Source organism: Balaenoptera borealis (genome assembly GCF_965194805.1).
Source record: "Balaenoptera borealis genome assembly, chromosome: 2".
Classification (NCBI taxonomy): domain Eukaryota; kingdom Metazoa; phylum Chordata; class Mammalia; order Artiodactyla; family Balaenopteridae; genus Balaenoptera; species Balaenoptera borealis.
This window is the reverse complement of record NC_138867.1, coordinates 42876678-42903930: the sequence shown is the minus strand read 5'-3', so window position 1 is coordinate 42903930 and position 27253 is coordinate 42876678. Positions and strand designations below refer to the sequence as shown.

Sequence of the window (27253 nt, the reverse complement as noted above, 5' to 3'; positions counted from 1 at the left end):
TATTATTTACAGTTAAATGAGTTGTAAGACCTCAGTGTCCTGATCCTTTGTCATGTCCTTCAGAATATTGGTGAATAAAGCAAATTCTAATAAATATGAGTTATTTACAACCCTAGGAATAGATTAAACTATAATATAATTATCAATAGACCACCTAAAATGAGATCATTCACTTTCATGAAATGAAATAACATACATAAAGCAATTACCACAGTGCCTAAGTGTTCAATAAATTATAGATATTAGAATTCTTGGGACTTCCCTGGTGGTCCAGTGGTTAAGACTCTGCACTCCCAATGCAGGGGGTCCAGGTTCGATCCCTGGTCGGGGAACTAAAATCCCACATACTACAACTAAGCCTGCACGCCGCAACTACTGAGCCCACAAGCCGCAACCAGAGAAGCCCACGCACCGCAACGAAGACCCAGTATAGCCAAAAATAAATAAATAAATTAAAATGTTATAAAACTTTAAAAAAAAATAAAAAGAATTCTTATTAGCAACTCCCCTCCCCCCAAAAAAGGTTGCAGAGACTCTTGAGTTATAAGGAAGCCTATAACTGATACCTTTGGTGCTCACATTACATTCCTTTGGCCCATTTTTCTTTTCAGTCACAGCTATAGAAGCTCAGACTCGGGTCATCATCCAGTATCCCACCTGAAGTGAACCCATTATGCCTGAGGGTCTTCAGGAGCACTAGTATAGCTCAGAGTACAGAGGAGTTAACACCTTCAACCAAAGGGAAATGAGAACCAGTAGATAAATGTTCAAGCCTTCCAGCTTTCAAATGGATAATACTGAAAGGCATTCTGTATGCTTAGGAGATTCCAGTGGAACTGAGCCTCTTACTGCTTACTCACTGCAGCAATCTCAATTATCCCCCTTTTCCTTCCTTCCCTGTCTCACTCCAGAGCTCCTCACTTCTAGTTCCTATGTCAACTCTCAAATAAACCACCTATACCCATGTCTTGGTCTCATACTCTTCTTTGGGAAATGCCAATCTAAGACAAAGCCCATGCACAAGATCCTAAGAAATGATCACCTATCCTTGGATTGAACACTTTTACCCTAACACAGTCATCCTCAGAGCAGATGTTCCAAGGGCATACATCCTATTAAAGTGTAGAATTGCAGTCTTGGAGACTAGAAAAGAACTACAAGTATTTATCGAATGAGTGAGCAAACTTAGCAAGCAAAACCCCAGAGTTCTTTAAGAAAAAGGTAAGAGATCAGTCTATACAATATATACAAACATTATTTGTTCCCTAAAGATACTGCAATATAAAATATTTCTGGTTCTTGGGACTTCCCTGGTAGCGCAGTGGTTAAGAATCCGCCTGCCAATGCAGGGGACATGGGTTCGATCCCTGGTCCGGGAAGATCCCACATGTCGCAGAGCAACTAAGCCCGCGCGCCACAACTACTGAGCCTGCGCTCTAGAGCCCGCACACCACAACTACTGAAGCCCATGCGCCTAGAGCTTGTGCTCTGCAACAAGAGAAGCCACTGCAATGGGAAGCCCTCGCACAGCAACGAAGAGTAGCCCCCTCTCGCAGCAATTACAGAAAGCCCGCGCATAGCAACAAAGACCCAACGCAACCAAAAAATAAAAAATAAATGAATAAATAAAATATTCCTGGTTCTTAATTTTTGTTCAAGGGGCCCAGCTTTCATTACAACCGACTTCCAGAGTTTCTATAACCTATATGCATATGATACAACAGCATAAGTACAATTACAAACAATGGCTATATCATAGTAAACCCTTAGTCTGTTTAATCTGACTCAATTGAGTATTCCCCCAAGACTTTTTTAATAAATTTATTTATTTTATTTATTTATTTTTGGCTGCAATGGGTCTTCGTTGCTACGCGCAGACTTTCTCTAGTTGCGGCGAGCGGGGGGCTACTCTTCGTTGTGGTGCACGGGCTTCTCACTGTGGTGGCTTCTCTTGTTGCAGAGCACATGGGCTCTAGGTGTGTGGGCTTCAGTGGTTGTGGCATGCGGGGTCAGTAGTTGTGGCTCACGGGCTCTAGAGCGCAGGCTTAGTAGTTGTAGCATATGGGCTTAGTTGCTCCACAGCATGTGGGATCCTCCCGGACCAGGGCTCGAACCCGTGTCCCATACATTGGCAGGCGGGCTCTTAACCACTGTGCCACCAGGGAAGCCCTCCCCCAAGATTTTTAAAACTTGGTACCAAAGAAAGGGATTTTCAGTCCCTCCCTCATGATAAAGCTATGAGATATAAGCCTGAAAAAAACTTCAGTTTTTCAGTGTTAAATAGCTGAACACTATTATGTTCCATCAGCTGTGATATCTGCCACATCAAAGAAAACAAGTTGAAGTAGTAGCTGACAAATGGCAGAGACAAATTAGAGAGAGAGCCTAGTAGCTTTCTAGCTCTGACCCCTGGGACCAGTTAGCAGTACCCTTGCCCTTTTCATTGCTTGATAATACCAATATAAACCAATTTCATCTTCTTGTCTATGCTAGTCGTTTGAGTTTCTAGGTTTCTGTCACTTGCAACTGAGAACAGTCTACACAAGAGCTAGTATAAACAAAACGTCGTATAAGATCTAATGCTCTCTATGGAAGGGCTACAAAGCCTGGGATCCATGAATCCCCTGGAAATGTAACTCTTGATTTTATATATTTGAGTGTATACATCTCTAGAAGGAAGTCACCAACACTTCCATCAGTTACTCAAAATAAATCGCTGACTCCTACACCCTCTCAAAGAAATTAAGATTTATTGGTTGGTGGTCTAATACAGTGACTCAATGTATTTTTCTGCCCATTTACATGGGCAACAAATTTCCGTCTTTTATTAAATGTCATAATTTTCAACCAAGGGCACATGTATTTTCTTTGAAACCCTTCCTCTGGCCCATTTCTAAGATTCTTCCTCCTACCACAGTTGAGAATCAACGGTTTAGAATCTGATTCTATGAAGAACTTTTTGGGGGTCACCTTTTAGATCTTTTAAATCTATTCAGATGTGCTAAAATGCAAGAAATATTAGAATTTATCTTTTAAATAATTCATCCTAGGCTGGCTGGCCCTGGTAAGATGTAGTAAGCACACTCTATCCTGTCTCTCCCACTGAATACAACCATAAATTCTGGACACAATGCTTGGAAAAGCTATTTGAACACTGAAAAATAAATAGCAAGCAGATCAGGGAAGATTACCAGAATTCAAAGTATCACTCAACCAGAGACGAGTTTACCATATTTTTTCCCTCCAGTAGCCCTTGCCTGAACTTAATGCAACTGGAAACCTAGAAACGAGCACTTCTGGAGGAGAAGCATTCTGTCCCAAGAAGCTAGAAAGGGAACTAACAGAAATGTTTGAGTGGGAAATCACCCATTTTTTTCTCTTTTCTTTGTTTTCTCATGCACCAAGCGGTAGGCAATCCTACAGCTTCCACACATGGAAACCTGCAAGAGCCAAGAACTAGAGGGAAGGAAACCTTCTTCTCCATTCATTGAAGTTGTGATTTTAAGAAGGTAGGACCAACACCTACTGCTTTTTTGGTTTTTTTCTCTCTCTGTCTTCCCATCCCTTAGCCCCTGATGCAAATGTAACTGTAGGACTGCACTACAGAACAAGGTAGCAAGAGCCACAAGTTTCTAGATGGAAACTAAAAAGGGAAACCCCATGGAATCGGGTCTTCAGAACATAATGGACTTAAACTAGAAATCAGAAACAGAAAGATGAGAGGAAAAATCTCCAAATTCTTGGAAATTAAAACATTTCTAAATAATCCATGCATCAAAAAGGAAGTCTGGAGGGAAATAAGATATTTTGAACCAAAAGATAATAAAATACAACATATCAAAATTTGTGGGATGGAACTAAAGCAATTCAAAAGAAAACAGAAGATGAAGAAGTCCTTCCTAGCTCATGTTATGAGTCCAGTATTATACCCTGATATCAAAACAAAAATAGAACATAAAAAGAAAACTACAACCAATATCCTTCATAGATATAGATGTAAAAATCCTCAACAAAGTATTAGCAAATCAAACACAGAAGTATATAAAAAGAATTAAATAACACAACCAAGTGGGATTTATCCTGAGAATGCAAGGCTGCTTCAGTATTTGAAAAATCAACATAATTCAACATATTGACAGGCTAAAGAAGAAAAACCATAATAATATATCAATTGATACAGAAAAGGCATTAGATAAAATATAACATCCATTCATGATTAAAAACTATTAGCGGGGGCTTCCCTGGTGGCGCAGTGGGTGAGAATCTGCCTGCCAATGCAGGGGACACGGGTTCGAGCCCTGGTGTGGGAAGATCCCACATGCCGCGGAGCAACTAGGCCCATGAGCCACAACTACTGAGCCTGCGTGTCTAGAGCCCGTGCTCTGCAACAAGAGAGGCCACGATAGTGAGAGACCGGCACATCGCGATGAAGAGTGGCCCCCGCTTGCCCCAACTAGAGAAAGCCCTCGCACAGAAATGAAGACCCAACACAGCCAAAATAAATTAATTAATTAATTAAAAAAAAAAAAAAACTATTAGCAATCTAGGAGTAGAAACTTCCTCAATCTGATAAAAGGCATTTCTACCAAAAAAATCTTTAGCTAACATTATATTTAACGGTGAAAAACTGAAAGCTTTCCCTTAAGATCAGTAAATGGCAAGAATGTCTACTGTCACCACCCTTGTTTAACACTTCTGGAAACCAAAAAGAAACAAAGGTATAGAGATTGGACAGAATAAATAAACTATCCTTACTCACATACTACATGATTACCTACTTAAAAAATCCCCAAGAATCTACAAAATACATAAAAAAGTAACAAATGAATATAGCAAGGTTGCCTGCAAAGTCAAACACACAAAAATCAGTCCTATTTCTATATATGGCAATGTACAATTACAAACTGAAATTTTAAAAAACAAGGCTATTTACCATAGCTCCCCCAAACTGAGATATGTAGGCATAAATCTAACAGAACATACAGGATCTGCAGATTCAAAACTATGAAACACTGATGAAAGAAATCAATAAATAAATGAAGAGACGTCCATATATATGGACTGGAAGGCTCAGCACAGTAAAAATGACAACTCTCTTCAAATTAGTCTATAGATCTAAAACAACACCAACCAAAACCTCAGAAGGATTTTTCAGAGATATGGATAAAAATGATTCTAAAATTTAGACAAAATGGCCAAGGAACTAGAATAGCTAAAAAATTTTTGAAAAACAAGAATGAAATTGGAAGAATCACAACTCCTCAATTACAATACATTAACTATAAAGCTATAGTAATCAAGACTATGTGGTATTGGCAAACGGATTTAGATCAATGGAACAGACCCAGACAAATATAGTCAACTGATTACTGACAAAGGCCCCAAAGCAATTCAGTGGTAAAAGAATAGTCTTTACAATAAATGGTGTTGGAACAAATATACGTCCATATGCAAAAAAAAATTAAGCTCAACTTAAATCTCACACTTTATATAAAAATTCACTCAACATGGATCATAGATCTGAATAAAAAGATTTCAAAACTTCAAGAAGAAAACAGAGGAAAAAATCTTCATGTCCTGGGGTTAGGCAAAGAGTTCTTTGATATGACAACAAAAGTACAGTCCATAAGAGAAAAAAACTGGTGAACTTTATCAATATTAAAAACTTTTACTCTCTGAAAGATACTGTTAAAAGAATGAAAAGAAAAGCTACAGATGGGGAGAAAATATTTGCAAACTACATATCTAACAAAGATCTTATATTCAGAATATTTTAAGAACTCTCAAAGCTCAACAATAAGAAAATAAACAACCCAACTTAAAAATTGGCAAAAGACATAACAGACACTTCACCTCAATATTATTAGCCATTAGGGAAATACATATTAAAACCACATGAGTTATCCATGATGGAAATGCAAATCAAAACCACCAGATACCACTTCATACTCACTAGGATGGTTATAATAAAGATGGTAATAACGGGTGTTGGCAAGCCTGTGAAGCCAATGGAACCCTCATTCACTGCTGGTGGGAATGTAAAGTGGTGCAGACACTTTGGAAAGAGTCTGGCAGTTACTCAGAGGGCTAAACACAGAGTTATCATATTGTCCAGCAATTCAACCCCTCCGTATATACCTAAAAGAATGAAAACCTGTGTCACACAAAAACCTGTACAAAAATGTTCACAGAACGTTATTCATACTAGCCAAAAAGTGAAAACAGCCCCACTGTCCATCAACTTGTGGATAAAGTGTGATATGTCCATTCAATAGAACATTATTCATCAATAAAAAAGAATCAAGTATTGATACATGCTACAACTTGGTTAAACCTTGAAAACATTGAGAAGCCAGTCACAAAAGATCACATATGATTCTCTTTGTATGAAATGTCCAGAGTAGGCAAACCTAAAAGACAGAAAGCAGATTGGTGGTTGCCTAGGGCTAGGGGAAGGGAGAAACAGGGAGTGACAGCTAACGAGCACAGGATTTTTTCTTGGAGTGACAGAAATGTTCTAAAATTGACTGTGAATGGTTGCACAACTCTGTGAATATACTAAAAACCATCAAATCATACATTTTATATGAATGAATTATATGGTAATTATATCTCAATCAAGTTGTTATAAAAAACACAATGGGGGCTTCCCTGGTGGCGCAGTGGTTGAGAATCTGCCTGCCAATGCAGGGGACACGGGTTCGAGCCCCGGTCTGGGAAGATCCCACATGCCGCGGAGCAACTGGGCCCGTGAGCCACAGCTACTGAGCCTGCGCATCTGGAGCCTGTGCTCCGCAACAAGAGAGGCCGCGATAATGAGAGGCCCGCGCACCGCGATGAAGAGTGGCCCCCGCTTGCCACAACTAGAGAAAGCCCTCGCACAGAAACGAAGACCCAACACAACCAAAAAAATAATAATAAATAAATAAATAAATAAAAACTGACGTTAGAAAGAATAAAGCTTGATTGTTAAAAAAAAAAACACATTGAATTATCGTTAGACACCAATTAAAATGGCTAAATTTAAAAATACTGACAATACCAATGTTAATAAGGATGCAGAGCAACTAAATTTCCATACATTGCTGCTGGAATAGCAAAATGGTATGACTACTCTGAAAAATAGTTTTGCAGTACCTTATAAAGTTGAAGTATATTACCTACGGCCCAGAAATCTCCCTCCTGGGTATCTACTCTAGAGAAATGAAATCATGTTTACATAAAATTCTGTACACAGATGTTTAAAGTGGCTCTATTTACCACTGTCAAAAACTGGAAAAAACTGAAATGTTCTTCAAGGGGTAAATGGATAAACTGTGGTATATCCAAACAATGGAATATGATTTAGCAATAAAGAGAATGAACTATTGATACACACAACTTAGAAGAATCTCAAAGGCATTATGTTAAGTGAAAGAAACCAATCTTCACAAGGTTGTATACAATATGGTTCCATTTATATTACAGTCTCAAAATTACAAAACTATGGAGATGAAGAAAAGATTATTTGTTGCCAGAGATTACAAGGGTAGGGAGGGACTCTTTTGGGGTGGAGTCTTTTGGGGTGAAGTCCTTTGGTATTCTGTACCCTGATTATTGAGATGGTTACACAAATCTATACATTTGTTAAAATTCTAAAAACTGTTCACCAAAAGGAAAATAGTGGATTTTTCTTTATAATTTTAAAAATTAAAAAATGTTAAATCCAATTGAGAGTCAATGCTTTTCTTTAATTTGGTTTAAATTCACTAGACTACCACTTCTGATCATCTCATTTAGTTTAAAATACAGTATATAGTTCAAAGAAAGATACTGAAAAAATGAAATTCATCCTAAGGAGTACCAAGAGGTAATAAATCTGGTCATTAATTAGGGGTAAACAAACTAGACATGCTAAGCCTGGAGCACAGACTCAGAAGGAGAATGACCAATGACAAATGTCTTCAATTATCTGAAGAGCTGACATGTGCACGAGAGTTAGAATTTTTCCATATAATATTAAAGAGAAACTTCATTTACCAGTGAGCCTAAAAATATAGAGGGTTTTCTAGGGCTACCAGTAATTCACCATATATTCCTCAACTGCTAGATAATCAAGAAGCAGGAAGTTCTGGAGATCCTTGCATTAAACAAAGGGTCAGACAGGATGATCCAAGAGTTTTCTTCCACCTCAAACATTATATGAACCTATGAATTATAACTTCTACAGTTAACCTACCAAAGTAGAAGACACCGAACATCTAAAAAGGTATCCCTTCCTGCCAAAATATCACCTTTCATTGCATAAAAATATTAAATAGCACTCTAAGTTACAAATTTTTAAAAAGACCAAATAAATTCAAAATCTTAACAAAAGCTTATTAAGACCCATTTTATTTCTCCAAATCTCATTTGTACTAAGGATATTAAAATTAAATTCAAATTACTAATGTCTAATTAAATCTAATTTCATTAGACTTAAGAGACAAAAGTTATAAATATAAATTTCATGCAAACTTCTATAAGTATATTGAAGAAATTTCTTGAAAAAGAAGTACTCTTTCCACACAAAGGGTGGTAGTCCTCAAAAGAGCCAAAACATCTGTATTCACTTTAAAGCTCATCAAGACAGACTGACATTTTTAGGAGAAGCATATGGCTTGCTGAACAGTCATCTAGAACAGGATCTTTTGTCTAGTAAACCCTATTCAAGGACCATTTACTTATGTATGGAGTGGCTGACTAAAGAAAAGAACATATTTTTAAGTCCTAGAAAACACAAAGAAATAAACTCCTCATCTAGCTATGTTAAGGATACAGCAAAACACATTAGAAAAGCAGCCAGATCTTTACTTCAGAGACAGTGCTCTCAACATCTGAAATAATTCTAAGAAATCACTGAAACAAAAGAACTCTAGAAAAGCTTTCTTAGAGAACTATATCCAGCCAAAGACCACCTCCCTAAAAAAGGCATTTCCATTTTAAAGGATAAAACACTTTCTTCTTAAAACTCTGAAGGGCAGAGTTCAACAGCTGCGCTATATTAAACCTGAGCCCTTCCAAAAGGAAGAACAAGAGTCTCTGGAGAGCGAGTAACATGGCCTGCTTTCTCCAAAATTATCAAAATGCCTGCTTTGCCTCAAAGGAAAGTTTCTCCAAGAAAAAGCCTCTATACTATACATGGGTGAAAAACAAAACTTAGATTAGGAAAACATGCAAAAATAGAAGCATTTGTTTCTGGAAATCTCCTCCACCTAAGGCAAAATGCATTTTGAAGTCCTTCAAGACATAGCATGGAAACTATTAAACAAAAAAAACCAAAAACAGTAGTTTTCAGCCCTAGCTTCCCTTCAGAATCACTATAGAGCTAGGTCTCAACCTAAATTTACTGAACCAATATATACTGGGACCAAGGCATCTGAATTATTTATGCACACAGCAAGTGATTCTGATGCACAGCAAGGGTTTAAAAACAACTGAACTGGAGCATGATCCCATAGAGGAAAAATTAAGTCTAGTGAGTAAAGACAAGAAGGAAAAGTCACATTTGAGCAACTAACTAGTTCTAAAGAACCTAAGGTTGTATACACCTACTAAAATACTCAGTAACAAACAGAGAATTTGAAACAGAAATTCTGAATTGTTCTCATGCCATTACTTAAAGGACAAAAGTCTTAGAACAGTTTGCTAAAATATCCAAATATTTAGATGAAAGTTGTTATGAAGAATGTGATCACTGCAAAGGTTCCATCAGGGTCTCTGGATACTGCAAACTGAAAAAAAGAAAAGTTATAATAAGAGCTCATGTATTATATGTATTATCTGTCAACCTTTAAAAAGTTCAAGGCTTTAATCACAACAAAGTAAATTTCAGCCATTATCAAAGCTTTATTAAGCCTACTTCATTTTACACAAAATTCTACCAGGTTTTACTTGCTTGGTATTCAAATGCATGATAAACAAAAAGTGGCAGTGGAACTGCTAAAGGGGAGCAGACCAGTCAAGGAAGGATACAAAAACACTATTAAAAAGTAGACACAAGAACTCAGAAAGCACAACAGACACTTGATAGTTTTTAAAGGCAGCAGAATACGGTAACTCTATTTCCTAATGATCACTAGAGTAAAGAAAAAGAAAAATATGTTCAGTATATCTTGTTTAATACATACCTTACATGTATTTTGTTTAAGAGGGTAAGAAAGTATAATAATCAAGTTACCTATACAAAGTCTCTCATCAAAAATAATTACAAAATTTAGGGGAAAAAATCCTTACCACAAAAATAACCACAAAAAACCCTAATTCCTCAATTGGAGACTCTAGCTGTATAAAAGGAACGATGGAATGAAAGTAAAGAGCATCAGATAGTCTTTTAAATAAAGAATATACCTTGAGGGGAGGGACAGACTGGGAGTTTGGGACTGACATGTACACACTGCTATATTTAAAATAGATAACCAACAAGGACCTACGGTATAGCACAGGGAACTCTGCCCAATATTCTGTAATAACCTAAATGGGAAAAGAATTTGAAAAAGAAAAGATATATGTATATGTATAACTGAATCACTTTGCTATACACCTGAAACTAATAGAACATTGTTAAACAACTATACTCCAACATAAAATAATATATATATATATATATATATATATATATATATATATACCTTGCTAAAAGGAAAACAGATAAGACACTGAGGTTTTAATTTACTATTATCAGACATAATATTTCTCTCTGCAGAAGTCAACATATTCCTTTAAATTGCTAAGTCAGACTATTTCCTAGTAATGTAAAATTAAAATGTTTCTTTGTCTGAAAAATGAGAATAAAAACATGTGAGTTGTAGGATTACTGTGAGAAATGGGATAACAAAGGTAACGTCCTTGGCACAGTGGCTAATACACAGTGAGAAATAAATGTTAGCTGCCATTATTAATTTGTACTCAGAATAAACATCATAAAAATGATTCTCAGTGTTCACCAAAGGGATATATTTTAGAAGTTTTTCCATTTGAAATGGTTTTATTCTGCATTCACCCCACACCCAGAGACCTTTCTAAAATGTATTATACAGGAATCAAGTTGCCCCATCTTTCTTCATTAAGTCCCATGTATTATCAACTTTTAAAAACTTCATGTAAAGTAGCTTGCACACAGCAAGTCTAATAATCACATTTAGTTACTATTATTCCTAAAGAGCTCTCATGTTCTGTGAGTACCCTTTCTCAAATTAAATTCATTTCCACCTCTGTTTTAAATTTGAAAACAAAAGAGGAATCAGGACACTTGTCAAAGAAGTGCTTGAGTACAAAAAAAAATCTATTTAGGGACTTTCCTGGTGGCGCAGTGGTTAAGAATCCGCCTGCCAATGCAGGGGACACAGGTTCAATCCCTGGTCCAGGAAGATCCCACATGCCGCAGAGCAACTAAGCCCGTGCACCACAACTACTGAGCCTGCAGTCTAGAGCCCATGAGCCACAACTACTGAGCCCACATGCCACAATTACTGAAGCCCGTGCACCTAGGGCCTGTGCTCCACAACAAGAGAAGGCACCACAATGAGAAGCTCGTGCACCACAACGACGAGTAGCCTCCACTCGCCACAACCAGAGAAAAGCCCGCGCGCAGCAACGAAAACCCAACATAGCCAAAAATAAATAAATTTATTAAAGAAAAAAAAACCTGCTCATTTTCAAGTGTGTGTGTGCACGTTCACTTGTGTGTAGAAGAGTCAGTATAGGTTGTTATGCTGAGGCAGCCAACAATCCAAACAACTTCGTGGCTTATAACAAAGTTTGTTTCTTAGTCACTTTACATTTTATATAACCTATAAGAATCAGCTTCTGCTTTCCTCCATGTTATCTTTATTCCAGGATCTAGGCTGAAAGAAAAGACCCCACCAGGGACAGCAGAGGAAAAAATGACATGGCAAAACATGGGATAGCTCTTGGAGCTTCTGCTTGACATGGTATAACATTCCTGGTTAACATTTCATTGGTCAAGGGACTTTCCTGGTGCTCCAGTGGTTAAGAATCTGCCTTCCAATGCAGATTACACGGGTTCAATCCCTGGTCCGGAACTAAGATCCCACATGCCGCGGGGCAACTAATCCCACGTGCGGCAACTACTGAGCCCACGTGCCACAACTAGAGAGCCCACGCGCTACAACTACAGAGCCCATGCCCTCTGGAGCCCATGCGCCACAACTAGAGAGAAGGCCATGCACCACAACTAGAGAGAAGCCCATGCACCACAACTAGAGAGAAGCCCGCGCACCACAACTAGAGAGGAGCGAGCCCACGCGCCGCAATGAAAGATCCCCCGTGCCACAACTAAGACCCGATGCAGCCAAAAATAAATAAATAATTAATTTAAAAAAAAAAAAAAAAGGCAGGGAGAGGAGATGGTCCCCTTGAAAAAAAAAATTCATTGGTCAAAACAAGTCACTTGGCCAGTGGGGTGGTGATGTATAATCCTGTCACAGGGAATGGAAATTAATATTATAAATAATAATACCATCTACCACGATATCCACCATCGAGACTAAAGAAAAGAAAAATATTCAGGCTATTCAAACCAATAATAAAATCAGCATTTATTTAGGTAAGGTTTACTATGTGCCAAGACATTATTCTAATATTTACTAGTGTTAAAATATTTAAATCAACAAAGATGTCTGCTACTGATGAAAACAGACCAACTAATTATGGGTATTTTTTAATAAGGAAAATAAGCAAAACAATGAAACCTATTAGAAAACACATTAGAAACATTGAAAGCTCACAAAACTTGGCTTTGATATGTTCCAGACAGCAAAAAGTAGCTGCCCTTCAGGGGAATTTGTTTATCCACCTTATCTGAAGCAGAAGCCAACCTACTGATTTTAAATGTCCTAAATGTTTTTCAAATTAGGGCTGAGACAGTTTCTTAGCAAGGTGTAATACACACAGAACTCTTATCAAATTTAGTGCCTCTTACTCATTGAAGGTTCCTGCAGACTCATATCCCTACTGGCTTATCTAACGCTGAAAAAGGAAACATAGCAACAAAATACAGCCAGAGACTGGAGCACAAAATAGGCCTCACAAAAAGGTCGCATACACTCAGTCCCCACCAGTATTAATTAACAGCCTCTGAAGACCCTAAGGAGCTATGTTTGAGGTAAACACAAGACTCAGTCCAATTGAGAAGTGATAGAACAGGGCTAGGTGAGATAAGTATGCATGAATAGGTTAAAGAAAACAAAAACAAAAACACTGTATCACATGTCCTGAGTCCCAAGTATTGCTATTTTGAAATAGAGTGCCATTTTATCTGATTTTAGATTAATATCCTAAATAGTTAAAACTTACCCTGGACAATCCCTTAGGAAAGTCAGGGAAACTAAGAATAAATGTAGGCCATATATCCCGGGTTGTCCCCGCTCTCCTTCAGCCCAGGGAAGTAAGAAGCATGGGGAAACAGACTCACTCTAAAGCAGGATCTCAGCAACTAGATCAGCTGAATCAACTACACTGTTTAAACAATTTTTCCTCTTTCTTGTGTGTACACATTGTTGGGTTTTTTGGTTTGCTCTTTGGTTTTTTTACTGATATACTAAAGTTAAATTCATGTAAGTTAATGTAGCAGTTAACTGCTTCTTTCCTTCTGCCGACAGTTCCTTTTCTTCAATATTTGTATTTGTTCACTACTCCCTTCCTTATCAAGGGCCTTACTGATTCTATCCCCCTTCATTTCACTCAAGTGATCTGAAATGTCACATCATTTGCAAATATTTTCTAAGCAATACAATAAAATGAATTTTAGATGCAGATGTCCCCATTAATTGGTTCTCTTTCCACGCTCTACCTTTTCAGATCCTCGTTACTCTCAAAACATAATGTGAAGAGAGTGCTTAAGGACGAAAAGCAAATAATATCTAAGAGAGACGTGCCATAAATTTCTCTCAAGGTGAAGTGAACAACATAAGCTCTTCGGGTAAAAAAGGTGGTAAAGAAAGCAAATAAATGTATCGTTTCACTTGAGCTTAAAATTCGTTTTCCTTGGCTTTCAAGTTTTTTAAAGTCTGAAACAAAGTTCATCTTACATGATTTAAAATTTTATTTTCAAATCTCTTTTAACACATTTGCAAGCAGAAACTCTTTAAATGTGGATAAGTAGTACTAATTACCAAAGTTTCCAAAATCTAGTATCTTAACTTCGACAACTATAAATTGCTAACAAAATGGCTGTGACTTAGACATACATCCATGTTTTGATTAGCCATGGACCCTTCAAATTTGTTCTCAGTTCTAGGAATACCGTGAACTTCTCGGGAATGCAAAATTAATGCCCATAGTATCTAGGAGAATAAGAACTAACCTTGGTCACCTCTATTCTAGACCTAAGTCAACCAGTGGAGTATCTCACCTTAGAGAAATACTCATGGGTAGAACAGTTAACTGTTGTACAGACTTACCTTTCCCCAATCTTAGCATTCTTATTTTTCAACGACACTATATTATGTATACATCGCTCTATTATTGCCTTCGAGACTTTTCATAAGCCACTGACATCATCTTTCCCATCCATCATCCACTATTTAAAACCTTAATAAAACTTACCTCCAAAAATCCTTTCTAATTAATTCTAGTTCTAACTCTCTGTATTCCCTTTATGTTTAACATAACACTAAACTAATTAGCGTTTCACTAGACCCTCTTTTCAATTTTTAACCACTCCCATTCCTCCCACCCCTTCACATCTGTCCATCCAGTCTTTCCATCGCTGTTCTAAGCACTCATGTAGAAGATACTGAACATAAGCCCTGGTTAGTATTTATACTAACAAGCTGTGAAGATAGCAATGGAACAAAATAATTCTTCGCAGACAAAAATGCTAGAATGTGTGTGTGCGCGCGCGTGCGCGCTCATGCTGTTGTGTTAGTACTATAATAAAGTCAGGAAAATTCAGAAAAATAGGGAAATGGAGGGTTAAGTAACGCAGTCGAAAAAGAAATCACCATCACAAAAATGCTTCAAGGCAAAACAATGAACGACAACAATCTCTGAATTACTGTATTACTGTGAGGCTTTAATAAAATTCTGGATGGGAAAACTCCCGGCATTACCACCAGTCTTTTAAAAATTACTTTCCAGTACTACTAGTAGTGATATTTTTACTAACGTTGAATTCCAACCAAGTTTTCCTCCCAAGCAGCCTGATAAATAAAACAGTCTTTCAGTGCAGAAACCCAATCAATATCACCTAAAGCCGTGGAAGGGGAGGGAGTGATTTAACCCTCCAGTAAAGACTGGAGTGATGGGCAAACAGGTAAAAAATGGAGGGGTGCGGAAAGTGGGGAGAAAAATGAGTGAGACTCCGCCCCCTCTCTCTGGGGGCTCGGCTCTTAGCTCCGGAGACAGCCCCACTCCACATACCCCTCACAGCAGCAGTCCAAGTTTCCAAGAAACCAGAGGTACTCCTCCCCCCTCCCCGCATTCACGCCCCCGCTGGCCTGGCCAAGCTTCCCCAGGTCGCAGCTAGTCCCAAATCCGCCCGCCCTCTCCCGAGCAAAGGGTCAGCAGAGGACGTTTTCCCGAGGCCTTCTCCGGGACCCAGCAGCAGAGACCTCCGCAAAAGTGGAGAGACCCAAGAAGCTTGAAGAAGCCTCACAATGCTGTTACCTGGTCGGAACCTTGGAAACGGAAACGGCAGCTACAGCCGCTGCCCTTCTCCCCCGCAACGCTTGCCTCAGCGCCACTGACATTGAGACCGCCGCCATCTTGCTGCAGGCAAACACTAGGACGGATCACCGCAAGGGACAAACTTCCTTCGTTTTCAAGCCAATGGAACCGCAATGCAACGGAGTGGGTTTTTGGGGTTAATTTTATCCTTGTTTGGTGTTTTGTTAAATAATGGAGTTTAGAAAAGAGGGGAAACGTTTGGTTGAAAGAGATAAGAAGGAAAGTGGACGGAAGAAAAATGCAGAAGTGCATTAAGTGTAAAGATCATCCTCATAAAGTAAAATCCTTTTTTGTTGTTAAGGACTGGTTACTTAGCAGTTAATGAAGAGACCAAAAGAAAACACTTGAAAGTTTAAACACCTGCAACTCATAATTTTTTCAAAGGACTCAATATTTAGGGCTGAGGCCACTGGAAGAGCCAGAGGGCTCGTTGGGTTCTTGAGAACCTTAAGCAGTACTTTTCCAAAGTGTTGCCAGATTAAGTTTGCAAGACCTCAGGAAAGGGCTGTATTCAGTTTGGTGTTCTGTAGTTGATAGTTATAATGATCATATTTTCCAAATGAAAAATCTAGACACATGGCCTGGCAAAGGATTATATTTTTGATGTGTGTATTTATATGAAAAACTAACGGAACATAATATTTTATATCACTCTTTTCCCAGTAAATCCTGAATGTGTGATCATAATCCATAGATACCAGACATATAAAACAAAAATTATCTTCTGAGGCGATTGTTGGAAACATGTTTGTATTGTGGGCTACTGACCTTAAGAACAATGATTAACTGTGGCTTATAAAATGAAAAGCAGACTACTTTGTGGGGTTTGTTATTTAAAAGATTTTTTTTTAGAGTTAGAACGTTGCTGCTTTTAAAATTAAGCAAGTTAAAACGTAACCTTTATTAAAAGAATAGGATTAACAGGAGGTTGGGGAATGCCTTGGTTTTGCATTAAGGCCAATTAAAAGAAAACTCAATACATAGGGAAAAGGGGAAAAGAAAGAGATTGAGCACCATAGCACCTAGCACCAAAGAGAGAGAAAGCCATGTCCAGGAAAAGAGGAAATGCACAGAAAGATGAAAGAAGAGATGTCTCAGAGGGAATTTTCTTTTAAACTTTTAATTTTGAAATAGATTTCACAGGAAGTTGCAAAAACAGTACAGAGAGATCTTGTGTACCCTTTACCCAGTTTCCCCCATTGATTACATCTTATATAATTGCTGTACAGTATCTAAGCTAGGAAACCGACATTGATATAAAGTGTTTATATGGTCCTATGTCATTCTATCACATGTGTCAATTCATGAAACCACGAACACAATCGAGATACAGACCTATTCCATCACCACAAAAATTTCCCCTGGTGCTACTCTGTCACAGTAGTACCCACCTCCCAACCCCTGGCCACCACTACTGTTTCCATTTTTATAATTTTGTATTTCAAGAATGTTATATAATGGAATCTTGCAGTATATGACTTTTTGAAATTGGCTTCTTTCACTCAGCATAATGCCATTGAGATCCATCCAAGTTATTGCATTTAACAATAGTTCATCCCTTTTTATTGCTGAGTAGTGTTCCATGGTGTATTAGTCCAGATGCTGCCAAAAAACAAAACTAATAGTATATATATCTGAACTACCACAATTTGATTAACCATTCACCTGTTGCAGAATATTTTGGTTGTTTCCCATTTGGGGCTATTACAAATAAAACTGCTATGAGCAATCATGTACAGGTTTGTGTGTGAACATAAATTTTCATTTCTCTGGGATAAATGCTCAAAAGTGCAATGTATATTTAGTTTTTTAAGAAAACTGCTAAACTATTTTCCAGAAAAGCTGTACCATTTTTCATCCCCACCAGCAATGTATGAGATCCAGTTTCTCCGTATCCCTGCCAGCATTTGGTATTGTCACTATTTTTAATTTCAGTTCACCTAACATAAATAATAGGTGTGTAGTGATATGTCATCATGGTCTTAATTTGTATTCCTCTAATGGCTAATGATGTTGAATATCTTTTCATGTGCTTATTTGCCTTTATGAATATTCTATTCAGTTAAATGTCTCATTTTGCCCATTTTCTAGTTGCATTATTTGTTTTTTACTGTGACATTTTGTCTTTATATATTCCAGATATGAGTCTTTCATTAGATATGTGGTTCACAAATATTTTTTCCTATCTGTAGCTTGTCTTTTCATCCTCTTTACAGGGTGTGTTGCTAAGTAAATGTTTTTAATGTTGATGAAGTCCAGTTCAGTCATTTTTAAACTTATGGATTATGCTTTCTTTTGCTTCCGTGTTTTACTTATTTATTTTTGTTGCATTATAATTAACATATAATATTATGTTAGTTTCAAGTGTGTAACATAGTAATTCGATACTTTTGTACGTTATGAAATGATTATAGCAAGAAGACTGCTTAACATCTGTCACTGTACAAAGTTGTTAGAATATTATTGACCAAATTCCCTATGTGTACATTATATCCTGACTTAGTTATTTTATAGCTGGAAGTTTGTACCTCTTAATCCCCTTCACCTATTTTGTCTGTTCCCTCTCCCCACTCCCTTTTGGCAAGCACCAGTTTGTTCTCTGTATCTATGAGTCTGTTTTTGTTTTGTTTTGTTTGTGCATTTGTTTTGTATTTTAGATTACACATGTAAGTGAAATCACATAGTATTTGTTTTTCTCTGTCTGACTTATTTCACTTAGCATAATACCCTCCAGGTCCATCCATGTTATTGCAAATGGCAAGATTTCATTATTGTTTATGGCTGAGTAATATTCCATTGTGTATATATAGACCACATCTTCTTTATCCATTCATCTATGGATGGCCACATACATTGCTTTCATGTCTTGCTTATTGTAAATCTTGCTGCAGTGAACATGGGGTGCATGTATCTTTTCAAATTAGCACTTTAATTTTCTTTGGATAAATACCCAGAAGTTGAATTGCTGGATCATATGGTAGTTCTATCTTTAGTTTCTTGAGGAACCTCCATACTGTTTTCCGTGGCTTTCTAATTTACACTCCCACCAGCAGTGCACAAAGATTCCCTTTTCTTCATACCCATGCCGACACGTTGTTTCTTGTTCTTTTATGTGGATTGTGCTTTTGGTGTCTTGTCTAGGTACTGTTCACCAACCCTAGGTCCTGAAGATTTTCTCCTATGTTTTCTTCTAAAGGTTTTTTAGCTTCGCCTTTTACATTTAAGTCTATGATCCTCTCTGAGTTCATTTTTGAGTTAAGTTTTTAGTTAATAAGGTGTGAATTGTAGGTCAAAGTTCAGTTTTTTACCTGTGGATATCGAATTGTTTCAGCAATATATGTTGAAAAGACTGTTCTTCTCTCATCGAATTGCTTTTGTACCTTTGTCAAAAAATCAGTTGGCCGTGCTTATGTGTGGCTATTTCTGGGTTCTCTATTTGGGGGGATTTTAAGGCCAAGGTGGCTTTGATTTTAGATTAAATTTTTATAAATATGTTTTCTTTTTTAAGGAGAAACTTACGATCCATCCAAATGTTCATAAGGACAACTTACTATAGCCCTGCTTCTAGTCCTATTGATTGAAAGCCAACCTCTCCACGTACCACCTACTCCAGTCCCTTCCTTCTATGAGCTTGCAGTCCTCAGCAAAACCCCACTGTCTGCGTTTTTTGCCTTTTTACTCAGCCCATGATCCAAAACCAGCACTGCCAATAATATACTCCTATAGAATCTCTGGTTTTACTGACCTGCTGCTGGATTCCCTCATCCGCCCATACATGAGTTCTTTCTGACCTCACATACAGGATATAAGTCTGAGAATGGAACAGAAATAACTGGCTGTGTGCATTTCTTTAAAACAATTTCACCTAAACTATAGACTACCACTAAGCTTAATAGAATATCTAGGTCCAAATACCATCTTATTATTGCAATAGGAGTATTAAAATATGAATTGATGGTAACTTTTGTTGGCATCTCATGCATGGTGACCAGAATTCTCCTGAGCTGCTCATCATTGCTAAACAAAATAGCAACCTAAAACACGTGTTTTACTACCAGCGAGTATGCACTATCTAACCTTATCTGACTCCTCAATAGGTTGGCATAGCTTTTAACTCAATGTCTTTTACTTCATTTCCCAAATGATATTCTGGGGAGAATACTAATTGTGGAAGACTTTAACAGATGCTCCTAAAAATTGATCCCATGCTATTAATATTCCAGACTTGGATATTCATAATATCTTTGGAGTCACTTTTATCCTCCGGCTTTATTGAGATATGAGTGGCGTACAACGTTGTATAAGTTCAAGGTATACGTTGTGACGATTCGATATACACATATATTGCAAAACAGTTACCACAATAGTGAATACATGTATCACTTCACACGGTTACCTTTGTGTATGTGTGTGTGCTGAGAACTTTTAAGAACTTCTCTCTTCGCAACCTTCAAGTATATAATACAATATCATTCATTATGGTCACAAGGCTGTACATTACATCCCCAGAACTTAATCATTTTATAACTGGAAGTTTACTTTGTACCCTTTGAATACCTTCATCCATTCCCACCCTCACCCCCATTCTCACCAGCCCCACCTTGCCCCTGGAAACCACCTATCTACTCTGTTTCTGAGTTCGGTATTTTTTGTTTTTGTTTTTGTTTTATTTTTATCTTTTTTTTTTTTTTTGTCTGTGCTGTGTGGGATCTTAGTTCCCGACCAGGGATCCGACCCCTGCCCCCTGCATTTGGAACGTGGAGTGTTAACCAATGAACCAACAGGGAAGTCCCTTGGTTTTTTTAGATTCCACATATAAGTGATTTCATACAGTATTTATCTTACTCCGTCTGACTTATTTCACATAGCATAATGCCCTCAAGTTTCATCCATGTTGTCACAAATGGCAATAAATTTAAAAGTTTCCATCTTTTTATGGCTGAATAATATTCCATTGTGTATGTGTGTGTGTGCGTGTATCACATTTTTTTATCCTTTCATTCATTGGTGAACACTTAGGTTGCTTCCATGTCATGGCTATTATAAATAATTCTGCAATAGATATGAGGGTGCAGATATCTCTCCAACATAGTGTTTCATTTGCTTCAGATATAGCCCAGAAGTGGAATTGCTGGATCACGTGGTAACACTGGAGGCATTCTTAATTCCTCTCTTTCTTTTACCTTTCAGCTCAATCTTTTTTCTTAATTTATTTATTTATTTATTTATTTATTTTTGGCTGCATTGGGTCTTCGCTGCTGCGCATGGGCTTTCTCTAGTTGCAGCGAGTGGGGGCTACTCTTCATTGCGGTGCGCAGACTTCTCATCATGGCGGCTTCTCTTGTTGCAGAGCACGGGCTCTAGGGCGCGCAGGCTCAGTAGTTGTGGCTCGCGGGCTCTAGAGCGCAGGCTCAGTAGTTGTTGTGCACGGGCTTAGCTGCTTCGCGGCAACTAAGGGCTCGAACCCGTGTCCCCTGCATTGGCAGGCAGATTCTTAACCACTGCGCCACCAGGGAAGTCCCTCAATCTTTAAAATGTATCCAGAATTGGACTATTTTTCCTTCCTCTACATTAATACTCTGATCCAAGCCACCATCACCTCTTTCATGGATTCTTGCACAAGGCTTCTAATTGCTTCCACATAGCAATCAAAGCTATTGAAACAAAAGTCAGATCATGCCATTCTTCTGTTCAGAACCCTTCAGGGACTTCTTATCTCAATTAGAGTAAAAACCAAGGCCTTATTATAACATATAAAGCCCTGTATACTAGGAACCCTAAAGTCTCTCTGACCTCACTTCTTACTGCTGTCCCTTCACTCACTGCATTCTAGACCCACTGGCCTCCTTGATATTCTCAGAATACACCAGGCCCCCTTCTATCTCAAGGCCTTTGTGCTTGCTGTTCTCTGTGGCTAGAATGCTGTTCCCTGTATCTGGAATAATCTTATCTCTCTCTTTCTCTCTCTCTCTCTCCCCTTCTTCATGTTTTGCTCACATGTGACCTTCTCAGTGAGGTCCTTCCTGACCACCCTGTCTAAACTTTTCACCCCCACCCCAACGCTTTCTATACGTCTTCCCCACTTTATTTTTCCTCCTTACCATTTTTGTAAGTTTCAGCACTTTATGAACTTCTTATGATAAATATGAATTATAAAATATGGGAGAAAATCCTCCAGTAAAGAAGGTCAGTCTCCTTCCACTGATGGTGGCAAACTTTTTCTTACCTTCACAGTACTGTTTCTGGGAACAATTATTCTATTTCTGCAATTAATCAAATGAAGATATTTTTACTTAGCTTACAATAATTAGTGAACTATATAATTTTACTCTCCCTTGTACCTGGAGATCTGCAATGGCCCCTACTGGGTTACCACATTCATTCTGGCCTCCAATGTATAACCACTCTGGAATTGAACACATGTCATGTCACCTGTATAAATCCCTCCAGTGGCTTACCATTGTCCTCAGGATAAAGACAAAATCCCTTCACCTGATCTGACAGGCTCCACATGGTCTGTCTCCCACCTTCCTTCCTCTTTAGCCCACTGACTGGCTTTCTGTAATGCCCCAGAGCCTTTCACAAATGGTCATCTACTAGAGTGCTCTTCCTTGCCTCTTCTCTAGTCATCCTCCTTGCCCTTCAGATCACAGCCTGAGAGTCACTCCCTGCAGTAGAAAATGTAGGTATCTTATAAGCATTTCCCACCTCCCCCTTCCTTGATGATAGAGCCTGATTCCTACTATAGAGACTAAAACATGTTGTATACTTGCTTTCCCATCAACTTGCAGCTAGCACATGGACATGTCCAAGGCCAAGGGATCTTAAATTCCTTCTGGGAAAAAAAGGCTTCTGAAAAAAAGAGACACGCAATGGGAAAGGTCTCTTATCCTGCATTTGGATGCAGTTGAATGAGGACATAATGCCTAGAGCCATGGCATCTCAGCAAAAGGAGACAGATACGAGCCTAGTCAACAAGAAAGGATGCAAGAGCAGAGAAAGGGAAAAAGCCTAGGGCTTTAATGGCATTGTTGAGCTTCTGAATCAACCCTGATCAAAACACCTCCAGTCTTCTTGTTATATGAAATAAACTGGCTTAATTGTTTAAGCCTACATCTGTTAGATATCCTACAACCAAAAATATTGTTACTGATGCTCTTACACAAGAATTACTTCTCTGACTTCCCTGACCATGTCAATTCCTCTTTTTATAGACCCACCTAGCACCATATCTTTCTCCTTCAGAGCACCTCCCATGCTGTGATTTGTTTTTTTCCTTTTCTATCTAATGCATTTTTTAAAACATCTTTATTGGAGTATAATTGCTTTACAATGGTGTGTTAGCTTCTGCTGTATAACAAAGTGAATCAGCTATACATATACATATAACCCCATTTCTCCTCCCTCTTGCGTCTCCCTCCCACCCTCCCAATCCCACCCCTCTAGGTGGATACAAAGCACCGAGCTGATCTCCCTGTGCTAGGCGGCTGCTTCCCATTAGCTATCTATTTTACATTTGGTAGTGTATATATGTCCCTGTCACTCTCTCACTTCGTCTCAGTTTACCCTTCCCCCTCCCTGTGTCCTCAAGTCCATTCTCTACGTCTGCGTCTTTATTCCTGTCCTGTCGCTAGGTTCTTCAGAACCTTTTTGTTTTTTCCATATATCTGTGTTAGCATACAGTATTTGTTTTTCTCTTTCTGACTTACTTAACTCTGTATGACAGTCTCTAGGTCCATCCACCTCACTACAAATAACTCAATTTCGTTTCTTTTTATGGCTGAGTAATATTCCATTGTATATATGTGCCACATCTTCTTTATCCATTCATCTGTCGATGGACACTTAGGTTGCTTCCATGTCCTGACTATTGTAAGTAGAGCTGCAATGAACATTGTGGTACATGACTCTTTTTGAACCATGGTTTTCTCAGGGTATGTGCCCAGTAGTGAGATTGCTGGGTCATATGGTAGTTCTATTTTTAGTTTTTTAAAGAACTTCTATACTGTTCTCCATAGTGGTTGTATCAATTTACATTCCCACCAGCAGTGCAAGAGGGTTCCCTTTTCTCCACACCCTCTCCAGCATTTATTGTTTGTAGACTTTTTGATGATGGCCATTCTGACCGGTGTGAAGTGATACCTCATTGTAATTTTGATTTGCATTTCTCTAATGATTAGTGATATTGAGCATCCTTTCATGTGTTTGTTGTCAATCTGTATACCTTCTTTGGAGAAATGTCTGTTTAGGTCTTCTGTCCGTTTTTGGATTGGATTGCATGCTGTGATTTTAATGCAATGTAATCATCTCTTTCTCTAGAATGTAAAGTAAGTTCTCTGAGGACAAGGGTCATATCTGTTTTTGCTAATCATTTTGCCAGTACCTAGCCTAGCTCCTGACACACAGTAGGACCCAAAGAAAGCGTAGAATACATGAATGAATGAGTGAATGAATGAATGAAGATAATTGGAACTTTAAAAATATCAAAAATCTAATAAATAAATAATAAATTTTTAAAATACATATCAAAAATCAGGGGAGAGAGCCTTTTCTTTTTGCTATTTTTGCTCATAAAAAGCTTGTACAAATTGCTTTTAAGGGATTTTTCACTCAGGTCTACAGATCTTATTGGTTTCTAATATTTCATCTTTGATCAAGTGCCATTTCCTGAAGACCTTCGTGGGATGTTAGGGGTAGGGGCCCAGTGTTGCTGGCAAAAGACCTGAAACCATAAATCTACCATTTATTAGGCTTGCATTTAAAAAAAGAATTTTAATAACCCCTTTCATTTCCTTATTTCTCACATTTCAAATACAGGATATAGGCCTGAACTTGGAACACAAATAATTTGCTGTGTGCATTTATTTTTTTAACAATTTCACCCAAACTATAGGTTCTACCACTAGGCTTAATAAGTATCTAAGTCCAAATACTATCTTATTATTTCAAATAGGAGTATTAAAATATGAATTGATTTTACTTTTTGCTTGCATTTCAAGCATGATGGCCAAAAGAAACATTTAGTTTAGTCTTTCTGAGGCCATGTGAAATTTACAGTGGATCTGAAGTTGTCTGGTTTTAATTTTTTCCCTTTACACATGGGTCTTCAATAAAGCATCCAGAAGAAAATAAATTAAAACCAGACATTTCTATCAGAAGTTTCACATGCAATCACTATAGACATGAAAAAATTCCACCATCATTTATTGGCTACAAACTAATATTTTAAATCACATTTTATTTCTCACTGCTAATTTAATTGAAAATCTTGAATTAATACCTTATCATCTTATAAAATTATTATGACATCTGGCAGGGTTGCTGAGGCTTTGGCAACAAATGAAATAATTTCTACCTATAGAGAAGAAATACCACTTGAAATTATTTTTGGAAATTAAAGGGTACAAACAATCAAAATTCAAAAAAATTGGAGGAATTTTCCCACATAAATTTGATCACATGCCCCATCACAATCTGGAGTTCCAATCCTAAATTTTCAAGTGTTTATGGGTCATTCTCAAACTTAACATGTAGAAAACCAAACAAATTGTATTTCTTCCCTTTCTTTCACCCAGAGCAAATCTGTCTGTCCCATCCAGTATTCTCTGTCTTGGCAAAATACTCCTATCTTTCTTCCAATATAGGATGTCATCAACTGTAAAGTGCATCGTTATTTTCTGTACTATTAAGTACAAAAAAATGCAACAATTAAACCATGACACAATACCAACTATATTATATATCCTGATTTCAGAGAGGTAAAATGTGGGGAAATGCACATTTTAGAAGCAAAGGAATATAGTAATTGCCTAACCTATTTCCTCCTCTTTCTCATTAGTAATAGAAGCCATTATTTATTGGTCTCTGGAATAAAGATTTTATTTTATTGCTAGGAATAGCCATGTAACAAGTTCTGACCAAAGAAACGTAAGAAAAAAGTATCATGTGACAATTTCTGGGAAACCTCCTTTAAACATAGATAGTAGTTGCACCTCTTTGCCCCGCCCTCCCCCTTTTTCTTTATTTCTTCTGTCATCCTGCTATGTAGATGCAAATGCGAAGACTCAGACCATGAAAACAAGAGCCTTATGATGAGCAAATAATGAGGTGGACGGAGCCTGGATACTCCAGCCATCCTTTGATTCCATAAGAACTGCCGATCCATTGATCCTATCACCACTCCCTTGATGGTGGGTCTCCCCCCTTACCCAGATTAAGTTCCACGGCCAATTATTATGAACATTTCCTTGCTTACACTCATAACTCCCTTGCCCCTCTCTCTATTTCTTGTAATCAGCAAAACTACCACCTAAGTTAAATTCACCTGTCTTTCTATCCTGCCCCTGCACACAACTGAACACAACTGGGGAAAAGCACCAACCTATACTGATTTGTCTCACTTTATCACAAACCTCAAGTTGGCTCTTAATGTTACTTGCCAATCATATTAAACTTTCCTATGTTCTATATTCATGTATTCCTAACCCATTTAATCTTTTACACCTCCTTCTTTCTCCTCAAACCTCTGTTACCTCTTCTCCTATCCTCACTTCTTGCTGGTGACTTTCCTGCTTCACTGAGAAATTTCATTAATCAGAAGAGCCATTCTCCAGATACCCATCAACATATCACTTATCAGCAGCTGCACCTACATACTCTGCCTTCCCTTGGTTATCATGGATGAACTATCCCTGCCCCTATCTAAAGGTGATCCTCGACTTGTGCACTAGATCCATCCTGAACCACCTACCTGAGGACATTGCCCCAGTAATTCTGTCTCTTCTCTTCCACACCATAAATATTTCACTACATCCTGGAACATCCTTCTCAGTTCACAAGCATGTCGTCATTTCTCCCATTTTCAAAAACAACACTTATCTTGACTCAATTTATCCCACCAACTACTGCCACATCTCTGAAACAATTTTCTAAATAGTTGTCTCTATACACTGTCTGCAATTCTCCTATTCTCTCAATGCTTTGATTCCACTAAAACTGTTCTGTCAAAATCACCAATATCCTCCATGTTGCTAAGGCCAATTATCAATTCTCAGACTTCATGTCATTTGACACAATTGACTTCTCATTCCTCAATACACTTGCTTCACTTGCTTTCCAGGACACCATACTGTCCTGGTTTTCCTCCCACTTCATTTATATGCTCTTTCTCAGACTCCAGTTCCTGATTCCTCCTTCTCTCCCAAACTTGTTAATGTTGGGGTGTTCTAGGTCTCAATCATCAGTCTTCTTTTCTTCTCCCTTGACAACCTCATTCAGTCCCATAGCTTTTAAATGTCATCTATTTACCAATAGCTCCCACACCTTTATCTCCAGCTTAGTCTTTTATCATGAATTAAAGATTTGTATTTCCACTTATTTACTTGATTTTCTCACTTAGGTGTTTAGTAGATATCACCAGCTAAAAATGTCCAAAACTGAATTCTTGATCTGCCCCCCAAATCTGATAGCCTTCCCCATCCTAACTAATGTCAACCTTATCCTTTTAGTTGTTCAAGCTGAAAACTATGGAGTTATCCTTAACTCC

At 37.9% G+C, this 27253-nt stretch overlaps 1 protein-coding gene across 3 annotated transcripts in view; it reads right to left on the bottom strand.

Moving 5' to 3' along the window:
• Nucleotides 1–15796, bottom strand: part of NDUFS4 (NADH:ubiquinone oxidoreductase subunit S4) — a 124219-nt gene extending 108423 nt beyond the window's left edge. For all 3 annotated transcript variants that reach the window (XM_082382546.1, XM_082382544.1, XM_082382545.1), the window contains exon 1: nt 15649–15796. In XM_082382546.1, coding sequence (XP_082238672.1) covers nt 15649–15746 — 98 coding nt within the window. In that variant the 5' untranslated portion in view covers nt 15747–15796. The remainder of the gene's footprint in view (nt 1–15648) is intronic.
• Between the last annotated feature and the right edge of the window lie 11457 nt (nt 15797–27253).